Here is a 13,685-nt window from a genome sequence, read left to right as displayed (position 1 = left end):
GGGTGCTGTCCCATCCTCCTTGAGGTTTTAGGATACTAGTGATGCTAGCGGCTACAAGATATTAGGCTTGTTGCCATGGCGCTCCCTGTTGGAATAGGATCTCAGCCATCAAGTTCTGATGATAGTGCTGCAAACCCATCATGTCCTTGGCACCACAGCGGCGCTCCATAAAAATGTACCCCCCCGAACTTCATGCTCGCATGTGCCAGAACTAGACTTAGACGATAAATCATTTCAATTTCATGGTGGTAAAGTAATTTGCAAGAGCAGCATTTCAGTGCACCATCATCTCCGTAGATGAAGAGACTCCTTTTAATAACCTCTTTTGAATATATGTCCCCACAAAGGATAAGAAAAAAACAAAATCCACTTATGTTTACCTGCAAGTCAAATTATAACATCGTAAAATTCTCAGAAGAATTATTTGTCTTTGACTGCGTGACGCCACTGTTCCCCAGAAATACAGGCTTTTGTCTCCCATATAATATTCACTTCATAAAAATGTATGAAACATTAAAAATATGTAGACTCAACAATGCCACTGCCAAGGGCCTATTTCAGGAGGCTGGGCTTGCTTTAAGGGAGAACAAGAGGACACAGGGTTCAGGGGAGTTCAGTGCTGTGCCTCAAACAGGATGTCTGGAAAAAAAACTTCCCAAAATGCTTTGGACTCACTCACATGTGTTGTGAAGCATTGGGGAAGAACTCTGCATACTGGGGCGCCGAATCCTCCGGGCCGTGGGGCGCCGCATGGCTGATCACCATCATCACTGGTCGGTGCGGGTACATCCGCTTAGACGTGCGGAAAAAATTGATGCTGTCATTGGTGATCAGATCCGTGAAGTAGTCCTAAGTGGAAAACACATAAAGAGTGTGAGTAAGAGAAAAACAAGAAGAAAAACGAGAGATTTGCAGGACAAACAACAAATTAAAAAGACATAGTTCAATGGGAAAGTACAAACCTGACACATCTGAAATAATTCTCTAAACTACTTCTTTGACAATGCCGAAAAATTTACACACACACACACAAAAAGATATTTCACACTGTTTTCCACTGTTTGGTTAGCATTTTTCTAGGACTGTAAGTCATTTGTTAATATAGTTTGCAAAAAATTCCCTTTATTTAAATGAAGTTCTCTCACTGTCTACTTCAGTTCACTGCTGCTCTAAATCATCCCCCTAGCAGCAGTTTGATCATCCCTCAAAAGAGCTCAGTAATGCGAAGAAAAGTAACTGATCACCACATTGATTTATCAGTCTACTCAGGCTTTAGCAGAACTCAGTAACACTGAGATTAATGACTGATCATCACATTGATTTATCAGTCTACTCAGGCTTTAGCAGAGCTCAGTAACACTGAGATTAATAACTGATCCCATTGATTTATCAGTCTACTCAGGCTTTAGCAGAGCTCAGTAACACAGATTAATAACTGATCCCATTGATTTATCAGTCTACTCAGGCTTTAGCAGAGCTCAGTAACACTGAGATTAATGACTGATCATCACATTGATTTATCAGTCTACTCAGGCTTTAGCAGAGCTCAGTAACACTGAGATTAATAACTGATCCCATTGATTTATCAGTCTACTCAGGCTTTAGCAGAGCTCAGTAACCCTGAGATTAATAACTGATCCCATTGATTTATCAGTCTTCTCAGGCTTTAGCAGAGCTCAGTAACACTGAGATTAACAACTGATCCCATCGATTTATCAGTCTACTCAGGCTTTAGCAGAGCTCAGTAACACTGAGATTAATAACTGATCCCATTGATTTATCAGTCTACTCAGGTTTTAGCAGAGCTCAGTAACACAGATTAATAACTGATCCCATTGATTTATCAGTCTACTCAGGCTTTAGCAGAGCTCAGTAACACTGAGATTAATGACTGATCATCACATTGATTTATCAGTCTACTCAGACTTCAGCAGAGCTCAGTAACACAGATTAATGACTGATCATCACATTGATTTATCAGTCTACTCAGGCTTTAGCAGAACTCAGTAACACTGAGATTAATGACTGATCATCACATTGATTTATCAGTCTACTCAGGCTTTAGCAGAGCTCAGTAACACTGAGATTAATAACTGATCCCATTGATTTATCAGTCTACTCAGGCTTTAGCAGAGCTCAGTAACACAGATTAATAACTGATCCCATTGATTTATCAGTCTACTCAGGCTTTAGCAGAACTCAGTAACACTGAGATTAATGACTGATCATCACATTGATTTATCAGTCTACTCAGACTTCAGCAGAGCTCAGTAACACAGATTAATGACTGATCATCACATTGATTTATCAGTCTACTCAGGCTTTAGCAGAACTCAGTAACACTGAGATTAATGACTGATCATCACATTGATTTATCAGTCTACTCAGGCTTTAGCAGAGCTCAGTAACACTGAGATTAATAACTGATCCCATTGATTTATCAGTCTACTCAGGCTTTAGCAGAGCTCAGTAACACAGATTAATAACTGATCCCATTGATTTATCAGTCTACTCAGGCTTTAGCAGAGCTCAGTAACACTGAGATTAATGACTGATCATCACATTGATTTATCAGTCTACTCAGGCTTTAGCAGAGCTCAGTAACACTGAGATTAATAACTGATCCCATTGATTTATCAGTGTACTCAGGCTTTAGCAGAGCTCAGTAACACTGAGATTAATAACTGATCCCATTGATTTATCAGTCTACTCAGGCTTTAGCAGAGCTCAGTAACACTGAGATTAATAACTGATCCCATCGATTTATCAGTCTTCTCAGGCTTTAGCAGAGCTCAGTAACACTGAGATTAACAACTGATCCCATCGATTTATCAGTCTACTCAGGCTTTAGCAGAGCTCAGTAACACTGAGATTAATAACTGATCCCATTGATTTATCAGTCTACTCAGGCTTTAGCAGAGCTCAGTAACACAGATTAATAACTGATCCCATTGATTTATCAGTCTACTCAGGCTTTAGCAGAACTCAGTAACACTGAGATTAATGACTGATCATCACATTGATTTATCAGTCTACTCAGACTTCAGCAGAGCTCAGTAACACAGATTAATGACTGATCATCACATTGATTTATCAGTCTACTCAGGCTTTAGCAGAACTCAGTAACACTGAGATTAATGACTGATCATCACATTGATTTATCAGTCTACTCAGGCTTTAGCAGAGCTCAGTAACACTGAGATTAATAACTGATCCCATTGATTTATCAGTCTACTCAGGCTTTAGCAGAGCTCAGTAACACAGATTAATAACTGATCCCATTGATTTATCAGTCTACTCAGGCTTTAGCAGAGCTCAGTAACACTGAGATTAATAACTGATCCCATTGATTTATCAGTCTACTCAGGCTTTAGCAGAGCTCAGTAACACTGAGATTAATAACTGATCCCATTGATTTATCAGTCTTCTCAGGCTTTAGCAGAGCTCAGTAACACTGAGATTAACAACTGATCCCATCGATTTATGAGTCTACTCAGGCTTTAGCAGAGCTCAGTAACACTGAGATTAACAACTGATCCCATTGATTTATCAGTCTACTCAGGCTTTAGCAGAGCTCAGTAACACTGAGATTAACAACTGATCCCATTGATTTATCAGTCTACTCAGGCTTTAGCAGAGCTCAGTAACACTGAGATTAATAACTGATCCCATTGATTTATCAGTCTACTCAGGCTTTAGCAGAGCTCAGTAACACTGAAATTAATAACTGATCACATTGATTTATCAGTCTACTCAGGCTTTAGCAGAGCTCAGTAACACTGAGATTAATATCTGATCAACACATTGATTTATCAGTCTACTCAGGCTTTAGCAGAGCTCAGTAACACAGATTAATAACTGATCCCATTGATTTATCAGTCTACTCAGGCTTTAGCAGAGCTCAGTAACACTGAGATTAATAACTGATCCCATTGAGTTATCAGGTCTTTTGTTATTTAATGTATTCAAGTCATTCTTTGAGATGTCATGTTTCTATATATAAGCACTGCTTTGAAGAACCATATTTATTTTAAGGGTGTACTGTTTAATTGACAGTTCTATAAAGATAATTTTTTGTAAATGAGACAAGCAAAAAACTCTACATAAAAGTTTCTACACCAATGAAATAATAATAACTTTAAGTAAAATACCTAATGTGCCAGTTTTTACAGTAGCAGCAGCAGGTTGCTGTAGGGCAAGTGCGTTTGCCCGAGGAACGACTGTGTGATGCTGCAGCACATAATCGAACATTACATTGGTGTTAACACTAGCAGTCAGTGGCGAGAGGGGGCTCAGGGCTCCCTGGTAGCTCAATGTTTTGACAACAGTGAGGTCTCTCTCTGACCGCTACAAAGCTGAGACAGGAATGTGGATGAGGCCTCTGAAGATCACACATGCACCAACGCTGGGTCCTGCCCTGGACTAGTTATGGTCCAGACACCTGGGCCTCCTCAGTGTGGCCTCCTGCTCCTCCGCCCCTTCCCAGTAGGCCTCATGCTAACGCTAACACTAACACTCACTGTGGAACCAGCTGCTGTGTAAGTGAGCTTGCTTTAAAAGATGTTTCAAGGACTTGTTAACCCCTTAAGCTGTAGCGATGCTGGTTCTCACTCGCGTAACTACATACATTAGGGCACATACAGTAAAACTCTGACTTCATAAAATATAAATGACTCAATTTAACAACAGTTCGTTTTGATTGATAAGTATTCTGAAGACACACACACACACACACACACACACACACACACACGCTACTTCATTAAATACATCTCATTGTATCTGCACTCTGTCTATTTTATCAGCTCCAATTACCATATAGGTGCAGTTTGTAGTTCTAAAGTAAAGACTGTATTTCATCTCTTTCTCTGTGTCCTTTGTTAATCCCCTTTTAATCTGTTCTTCAATTGTTAGGACTCCCACAGGACCACCAGAGAGCAGGCATTCTTTGGGTGGTAGATCATTCTCAGCACTGCACTGACACTTATGGGGTGGTGGCATGTTGGTGTATGCTGCACTGGAACAACTGGATCAGACACAGCACTAACACACCACCGCCACCACCACATCAGTGTCAGTGCAGTGTTGAGAAGGATCCACCACCCAAATATAACCCGCTCTGTAGTGGTCCTATGTGGGTTCTGGTCATTGAGCACTGAGCACTACTGAGTCTTCCAATTATTAACTAAACAACAGTTTCAGGAGTTCAACAAACTTTACTTTTGAAAAAAACACATTGTGAAGTGACAACTTATCTCCACTACAGAGTCATGAGTTATGCTCAATGTCATGCTGGTCTCTCCCTCATCTTTCAACTCAGACTGTCTGAATTCATCAGACTTGAGTAATACACTTCAGGCCAAACGTGAACCAGATAGCTGTCATCTGGGCAGACTTGTGTTTCTGTGAATACCAGACAGAGCTGACTATATGCATCAGTCTCAGAAAACAGTAAAACAGTTTGGACGTAACATACAAGAAATGAATTAATGCAGGCTACATTCACGCCTAGTGTACTCTAATCTGACATGAGTACAGTTCGCCGAAACAAAGTCACATTGATTAAGAGTAAGATGACGGAAAAACTATAAAAGGCTCAGCAAGAGAATGATTGAGGACAAAAGTGCTATTTGGTCTGGCTGAAGATAAATGTCTAAATGTCTGAAGATTGCAGATTACTTAAAAGCAACACTGTAGGCCACAAAATGATGCTCTACAGGCTGCAGGTCTGTGACATTCCAGAGCAGTCCTCTCACATTCAGATGGGACATCTTTGCTGGAATCCATTAAAATGTTCCTGTGCTTCGCTGAACCACTAAAACCACAAGAGCATTCTGCAGCACTCAGCGCAGAACCTCCTTGCAGCTTTGTGGGTAACTTAACACCTTCGTCTAACTCAACAAGCAAATCGCTGGCATCTGAGCACCAGGCCAAACATTTATTTACTCATCAAAAAAAAAAAAAAAAAGTCTGCTGAAACTCCATTTTCTGAAATCTGCTCTACTGATTCTATTTTCTAAAATCTGAATATTGATTCTGAAAAAATACACAGATTGCACTACCAAAAGTTATTCAGCCATGGCTTGGACGATGACCGTGGCTAAATAACAGTGGAACTAAAGAACTATATCAGTCGAGAGTCTACTCAGTTACAGAAATGGTCATTAGTGGTAGCCCTTCACCCTCAAAAATGAATGTGCCAGAAAGGGTTCTTGGGAGTGATGCAATAGGAGAATCACTTTATTTTCCTTAAGTACTCTCTGTATAGTATAAAAAAAGATAATATGAGTAATGATAGTGGGACGTTTTTGTTTCCACATAAAAAGCCATAATTTTATTGTGCAAAGAGCCATTTATGTCATGTAGCTACTGTCCATATTAAAGAACCCCTGAAGAACCCTTTTTTGAGTGTGAACTTTTCAACTGATTCTTCAAAAAGCCCTACTCTTGGCACAATACCATAGAACAAACACTTTTGGTTCTCTAAAGACCATTTCAACGGATGATTACATATACAACCAGTTTTGTCAATGAAATGTGTGAAGGCGAAGAACCTTTCTGAAGTTTAAAGAACCCCAGATAATGTGAACTGGAACCTTTATAATATGTGCAGGTTCTTCAAGCGTTTCAAAAGATCTTCAGTCTCACAAATCTTTTTTTCAAACATGATTATTGGGGGAATCAGAAACAAATGTTTTAGGTTCTACAAAGAATCTTCACTAAGAAAGTTGGTAAAGAACCTTTATATTATGTGGAGGTTTTTTAAGTCTCTTTTGGTTCTTAAGGAAACCAAAAATGGTTCCTATATGGCATCGCTCATACAGCACTTCTCTAAACAAGTGCCTTTTGAGATGAGCAAGTTTGAGGGACCTTTTAAAAGGTTAAAAGACAGTAACATTCAACAACAACTAACATTTGCAAATTTTAAGTCTAAGTCAAGAACCATTTAAAAAGCTTTATTTTTTAACAAAACAGATTTCCCACTTTCTTTACATCATCACGTCTGATCATTTTCTTCATTATTCTTATGTCTTCTAACAATGAAAACCAAAAAACAGCAGAGCTGTTCCTAAAAGAAACATGCCCTCAGGACATCCATTTCGTCTACAGAGTGTTGTGGTGAACCACGTTATGATATAAGACTTGGTGTCGCACAAAACGATGAGAAGCCACTGCAGCTCACAACAGTTCCCTTTAATTTCATCAGATTCCAAGCAGTTTAGATCAACCTGGGATTACGAGCAAGCGGAAAACCTGCAATTAGCCGAGCGCAGACCTTACAATTGGGCATAAAGTAAAAACAAAGGGGTGATGGGATTAATAAGCCCCTGCACTGGCACCGTGACAGGGCTGTGAACTCAGACCAGCGGGCACATACCTTGGCATAGTCTGCGCCGTGCTTCTCCTTATAACCGTTCCGACAGACTGTGTAATTATAGAAGCGGGAATTTTTGATGAGCCCCACCCACTCACGCCACCCAGGAGGAATGTAGCTGCCATTGTACTCATTAAGGTACTTCCCGAAGAAAGCTGTGAAGAACCAAAAAGACAAACCATTAGAAACCGATCATTATTACGGAGGGCTTTTTTAAAGCTTGTCCAAAACTAATTCTCTTCCTAAGGAAACAAAAATGAAGCATAAAACTCCAAACATCATTACTGTCAAGTTTAGTTTTTTAGTTTCTCAAAGACTAGGCTTCTTCCTGTTGAAAATATGAATCATCAAACTCCAAACATCACTTCTGTTCCAAAGCTGAGCTTGTTTCCAAAGAAAGCTGTGAGGACCCAAAAAGATGAAACACCAGAAGCCAATCATTACTACTGCAAGCTTTACTTAACCTTAGTTAATCAACAATTAGGCTTCTTCTTGAGGAAAGCTGTAAGAAACCCAAAAATCATCACCCACAAACATCAGTACTCCAACCTTTAGTTAGCTTATTCCCCAAGAACGATGTGAGGACCAAAAAGTTGAACCATCAACCACCAAACATTATTATTATTTACTTTCCTTAGGTTATCCAAAAGTAGGCCCAATTCTCATTTATCTTCTTACAGATCCAGAAGAACAAGCCCTTTAAGAAGAGCAGTTTCAGACCTGCATTGGTAAATAAGGATCAATGTTCTGACACCTCCATCACAAGCTGATCCAGCATATCCGACTGCAGCTTCTTTTTTAAATTCTGCTTACATATAAGAGCTCATCTCCATTTTTTTTGCTTAGCCAAGTTCAAACAGTTCTCCCAAGAGCTGGGCAAGCTGCCAGTCTGCCCTAAAAGTTAATTGTAGACTAACAGATCAGCTGGAGAGCACAGACAGCATTAGGGTCTGCAGTCAGGCCTCACACATACACAGGCTGCTGGGCACAGACAGATCGTTGGCTGCTTGGTCAGGTTTAGCTTTAGCACACACCTGTCAGAATATGAGTGTAGAGTTTGCATTTGTCTTTCAGGAGTGAATGTGAACTGGCATGTCGTTGGCATTATTACTAACGGAGGGTAGAAAAAAAAACTTATGCAGAGGCCTACAAGCTACAGAGAACATTTACAAAAGTGTACTGAGATGGCATTTTAAACTTTGTATTGTGGCGCAGCAACAAGCTGGGAGAGTGCATGTGCAGGTTACACCAAGGGAATGGTACAGGCCTGAATGCTTGACTCCTATAGCTAAGGAGTCTGGTGATTTATGCTCTGGAGGGTATTTTGCTGGCATGGTTTGTGTCCACTTGTCCCCTTAGAGGGAAATCAATACTACATTTTTTTGACTGACACCTTCATCCCATGGTGAAACATCTCTATCCTAACGGGAATGGTCTTTTTTAAAATGACAATGCCCCCATCCATTGGCTGCAAAGGAACACTAAACGGGTTGATGAGTATGATGATCGTGTAACTTGCATTCTATGGCTGGACCTTGACCTAACTGAACACCTAAGCGAGCAGTGTTTTTCGCTCAAACGTTTTATGCTCAAAACGCCAACTGACGGAATATCTGTTGGAAGAAAGGTGTTCCATCCCTCCAGCACTGAAGCTATTCTGATGGCTTATAGTGGGCCACCACCTTACTAGGACACTTTGCTGTTTTTCCCTCTGTCACCGATCTGTTTATTTAAAACTACAAAATACAAGGCAGGAATACTCAGCTTTGGTCCTGGAGGGCTACAGTGCAGCACAGTTTGGAAATTCACCTACTCAAGTACACTTGAATTAACTCGCCTGCTAATTACCAGGTTTAGTAGGTGTACCAGCAAAGGACTGGAATCATCCCTGATAAAAAGCAGAAAACAAAACTATCCATCACAGTCTATGACAAAACAGCTACTACACAAATGAAGGTATTAGAGATTCATACCTGTCCTGTAGCCTGTGTTGTTGAGATAGACCGCGAAGGAGCGCGGCTCATGCTGGACCTGCCACGAAGGGGATGAGCAGTTCTCGTTGTTGGTGTACGTGTTGTGGTTGTGAACGTATTTCCCCGTCAGCATGGACGACCGTGACGGGCAGCACATGGGCGTGGTCACAAACGCGTTGGTGAAGCTGGTGCCCCCATCCTCCATGATCCTGCGGGTTTTGTTCATGACCTGCAAGGAGCCTGTGGGAACACATAACCACGTGTTTCAGATTTAATACTGAGGGGAAAAAGGGAAAAGGTTGGAAGTGCAGAAATGAATGTCCACATAAATATATTGTCAAAAAATATATACTACCAAAAAACATGCTGTGCTGGGGTCACAGTCATTGTGATATGTACAAGCAGAACGCTCTCACACTTTAAGAAAGCGATCTACTGAGTTACTATGATCGGCACTGAGGACCCCACTTCTTTCGATCAGCACAGAAAACAAGTTCATGATGTAGGCTACACAAAAAAATAGTCAATACCTGTTCTTTTGGGGGTGGTGGGTTGGGGTGGGGGGTAGTTGCATTCTAAAATAAAAATGTGCACTACTTTTAAATGTCAGTTAATGTAAATGAGGGCTTATTCTGAGCAATTTTGGAGTATTTCCATGAACTTATTCAACATAAAAGTAGGAAAAATGTAGAAATGATGTTTAAAAAACAAAACAAAAACAGAGATACTTTTATGGACAGCAATAACATACTGTATTTCAATACTGCTGTCCTGAATTCACAAAAATAGAATGTAAATTCAAATCTTCACCTTTACTCCAAAGACATTTGCGCTTGTTTTAATGGTCATTACTGTTACTAAGGTAAAATACTGTATTTCACTAGTAAAGCTGTTAAATTACAGTAAAAAAACAAGAATCGCTAAGAAAGGTAATTAATTAATTAACTAATTAATTGGTTAATAAACACTTAAAATCATTAATAATCAGATATAACCCATAAATGAAAAAGTCAATCGTGAGCTGTTGTATCTGATGAAGCTGACAGGTTTAATACTGACTGATGGAGAAGACAAAGCAAGATAAGTAACCAGCAAGATCTGCGCTTTAACAGTATAGATGAATGTGGGCTCACCTGGCATTCAACAGGCCACTGTTACCCTTTTATTTATGTGCTGTAACTTTTTATCAATGATTTGAATGTGTTTATGACCTAACGACTTACCACTAATAATAATGAATTCAATGTTTAAACCTTTTATGAACCCCTTATAAGGTTACTCTTAATGTAAAGTGATACCTGCTATTACATATTAATAAGTACGTGGCAAAGTGAAAATCACCAATCTCAGCTCTCTGGAGCAAAAGTTCACCAAGTCCAAAGATCTCAAATGTCTCCTGGTTTTGTGTGTGTCAGGCTGAACCAACAGTGATGGAGATGCTTGCGCAGCTCGAGCTGTTGGTGGAGAATGTTACACACTCTGTGGTGTTGCAGTGACTGTCTGCGGTCGCATGACTAAACGCCTCGAGCCTCTCAGACATTGAGGTAAGGCGGTTTCCAGTCGTGGGAGATTAAAATGCGAAATGGCTGGCGGGCGCTTAATGTGACAGGCTGAGATCGAAGCACGCTGATTGTTATATTGTCAAAATTTGGTCTAGTTGATGACTGTTAGGCTCCCAGCTCTGACAAACAAGCAGCTATGATGGCAAAGCAACTAAATGCCTCGACTGCGAAATCATAAGGGTTTTGTTTTAATATTTAGAAAAATAAAAAATACAACACCACATGCCAGCAAAGGGCACTGGCCTCCGCTTTAAATGCTAAATCATTTTTTCCTGGCCGGCTGCAGTTAATAATGAACAACTCGCATGAAAATGAGCAGATTTTGGGAGAAGAGTGACAAGGCTGCGGAAATGGCTAACCACCACACTTGCTTTGACCCGTTCTCATGTATAATAAAAGTAACTCTATACTATAGTATGTCCTTCACTCTCTCTGACAAAAAGCTGCTCCACTCCAAATACCTAATTGAAGACATGCAGACATCTGAACTGGCAAGAAGAAAAACCAAGGCCTGCTTTGCTGTCTGTTCTTTCATGCTCATATATCTGTCTATTACATGTCTATTAAACTGAGCTTTTGTCACAGCCATTGTTTGAGGGGAAAGAAGGTTTTTGACCTTTTATCACTTCGATCTCCACATTCTAGCCACAGAGCATTAATCTCTCTATATCCAAACAAAAGTGCTCTATAGTGCTTAATGATGTTCATATGTTGGGCTCTGCTATTCTGACAGAATGCAATACACTGAAGAAATTATATGACATCTATTGTTTCATTTCACCATAAAAGATGATTATTCATTGTATAGATGGAGCCATAATGCATCAATTATTTGATTAAATCAACAAATCAAATAATATTCTATATAGAAATAAACATTAGTTCAGTGCACTCCATTCTGTTGACAAGCAGTAGTATATATCTACAGTGACGTGCAAAAGTCAAAGACAGCCCTTCATTTATTTAACGGTCATTAAGTACAAGTTATTAATGTTTCAGGAGATATTTCTGAGGAAACTAGAGCAAAACCGCAAATTTAGAGAAAATGGGACTCCTAACAATAGTGTAAGATCTTGTATACCACCAAAACTGTCCCCAGCAGATAAACAGGACTTAATGCATTCATCTTTGAAAGAGAGGGGAAAAGCTCCACTCTTTCTTTAGATCTGAAAAATCCACAGCCATCCTTCCACGGTGAGAAGAAAACTCAATGCTATGAGTCTGAAAGGACATATGTCTGTCAAGAAGCTATTATTGTGAAAAGGAAATGGATTAAAAAGAAGAAATCAAACAAAGAAGCTGCTGGTGTTGTTAGAACAATGGACAGACCACTCCAGACCTTAACATTATTGAACCATTGTGGTTGAGATTACTTGGATCGTGATGCGAAAAGTGCGACCAACTTCTAAGACTGAACTTTGGAGGTGTGGAAAAGTATCTCTGCAGATTTCTCTAAACATCTGAAAGCAAGACTTCGGAATGGAAGCTGTAACAAAGGCAAATAGTGTAGACTAAATTAAATGAATTGTTAAATACATGTTTTTTGCACTGTGCCCTGATGCTGAAAAAAAAAAAAAACCTTGTACTGTAATGTCATTTTGTCAGGAAATTTAATAAATGAAGGGTGGCCTTTGACTTCTGCACAGTACTGCATGTTGCATAGTTAAATAACTGCACAATGTAAACTGAATGTATAATAACTCTACACTGCTAAGCAATAAGAAACTGCTCACCCAGCTCCACGTCCTGGTCGTCCGTCATGATGAGGATGATGTTGGGGCGAATGTTTCGGCGGTCACGCTGTACCCGGCCCCTCAGGCTCTGTCCCCGAGTGGTGATACTTGAGGCCAGTGGGGTGGCCAGGGCTAGGGCCAGCAGCCAGGCCAGACAAACACGCTTCATCATCCCACACTGACTCACACTGCTGCAGTAAGACCACCAGAGCTTCCACCAGCAAGTCTGAAAAAAGGGAAGAAAGGACATGTTAACATACGTTTATATATATATATATATATGCATATGCAGGTATCGTGAGAAAGAGAGCAAGAGATTTCAGGGGAAAAACAAACGTTCCTTTGACTCTTGAGATCTAAAGACCCTTTTTCTTTTTTTTTTTTCCAGAAAAAAAAAATAAAATAAATGACAATTCCAGACCGCTGGCTAAAACACTTAAACACACTTGCACCTGATAAATCGTTTACATTCTGCACTTAAACTTAATGTCAGTTGAGTATATATATAGCGTCCACAAAGCAAAAAGCAGACCGTGGAGAAAAATTGGTCATGTCAAGCTGACCACTTTAAACTTACAATTACAAATACAAAACTGGCCTAATAAATTACGGTGTTAACATACACTTTAAACATTCAGTGCAGCACACAGACACGCTGAGCCTCAAAAGTGTTGAAAAGGTTGTAGCTAATGACAAATTATTGGCAAAATGTAAAAAATATTAGCAAAACCGCAAATCGGAGCTCACTGCTATGCTTATTAATCCTACCTGTGCAGCACTTACTTCTCCCTCTCAACTACCCCGACACATAGCCTCAAAGTCAGTGTATTCCCTTCCGCTGCACACTGACAAGCGCTCACTCTCATCTGTCCCACTAGAGAAGAAGCACTCTCATTGGCCAGCAACATTTACACCAGCTCAAAGCCAGCCAACCACGACTCAAGACTGAGCTGTCGCTCAGAAAGGCTGGGTGTGGTGACCCCTGGTGGGGTGTGAGGAACCAGGGCTCTTTGGACAGAGAGAGGAGGTTCCGCTACATTAA

The 13,685-nt window shown here is 40.1% G+C and overlaps 1 protein-coding gene across 7 annotated transcripts in view; it reads right to left on the bottom strand.

Moving 5' to 3' along the window:
• The window catches only part of sulf1 (sulfatase 1), a 69,950-nt gene that overhangs the window by 29,678 nt on the left and 26,587 nt on the right, over positions 1-13,685 (bottom strand). For all 7 annotated transcript variants that reach the window (XM_017717776.2, XM_017717786.2, XM_017717794.2 and 4 more), the window contains exons 2-5: positions 12,644-12,869; positions 9,349-9,588; positions 7,379-7,530; positions 680-849 (exon numbers count right to left, since the gene is read on the bottom strand). In XM_017717776.2, the coding sequence (XP_017573265.1) occupies positions 680-849; positions 7,379-7,530; positions 9,349-9,588; positions 12,644-12,815 (734 nt within the window). In that variant the 5' untranslated portion in view covers positions 12,816-12,869. The remainder of the gene's footprint in view (positions 1-679; positions 850-7,378; positions 7,531-9,348; positions 9,589-12,643; positions 12,870-13,685) is intronic.

This window comes from Pygocentrus nattereri, chromosome 24 (assembly GCF_015220715.1).
Source record: "Pygocentrus nattereri isolate fPygNat1 chromosome 24, fPygNat1.pri, whole genome shotgun sequence".
In the NCBI taxonomy this organism is placed as follows: Eukaryota; Metazoa; Chordata; class Actinopteri; order Characiformes; family Serrasalmidae; genus Pygocentrus; species Pygocentrus nattereri.
The sequence above is the reverse complement of the archived record's forward strand: the minus strand, read 5'-3'. Positions and strand labels throughout refer to the sequence as shown.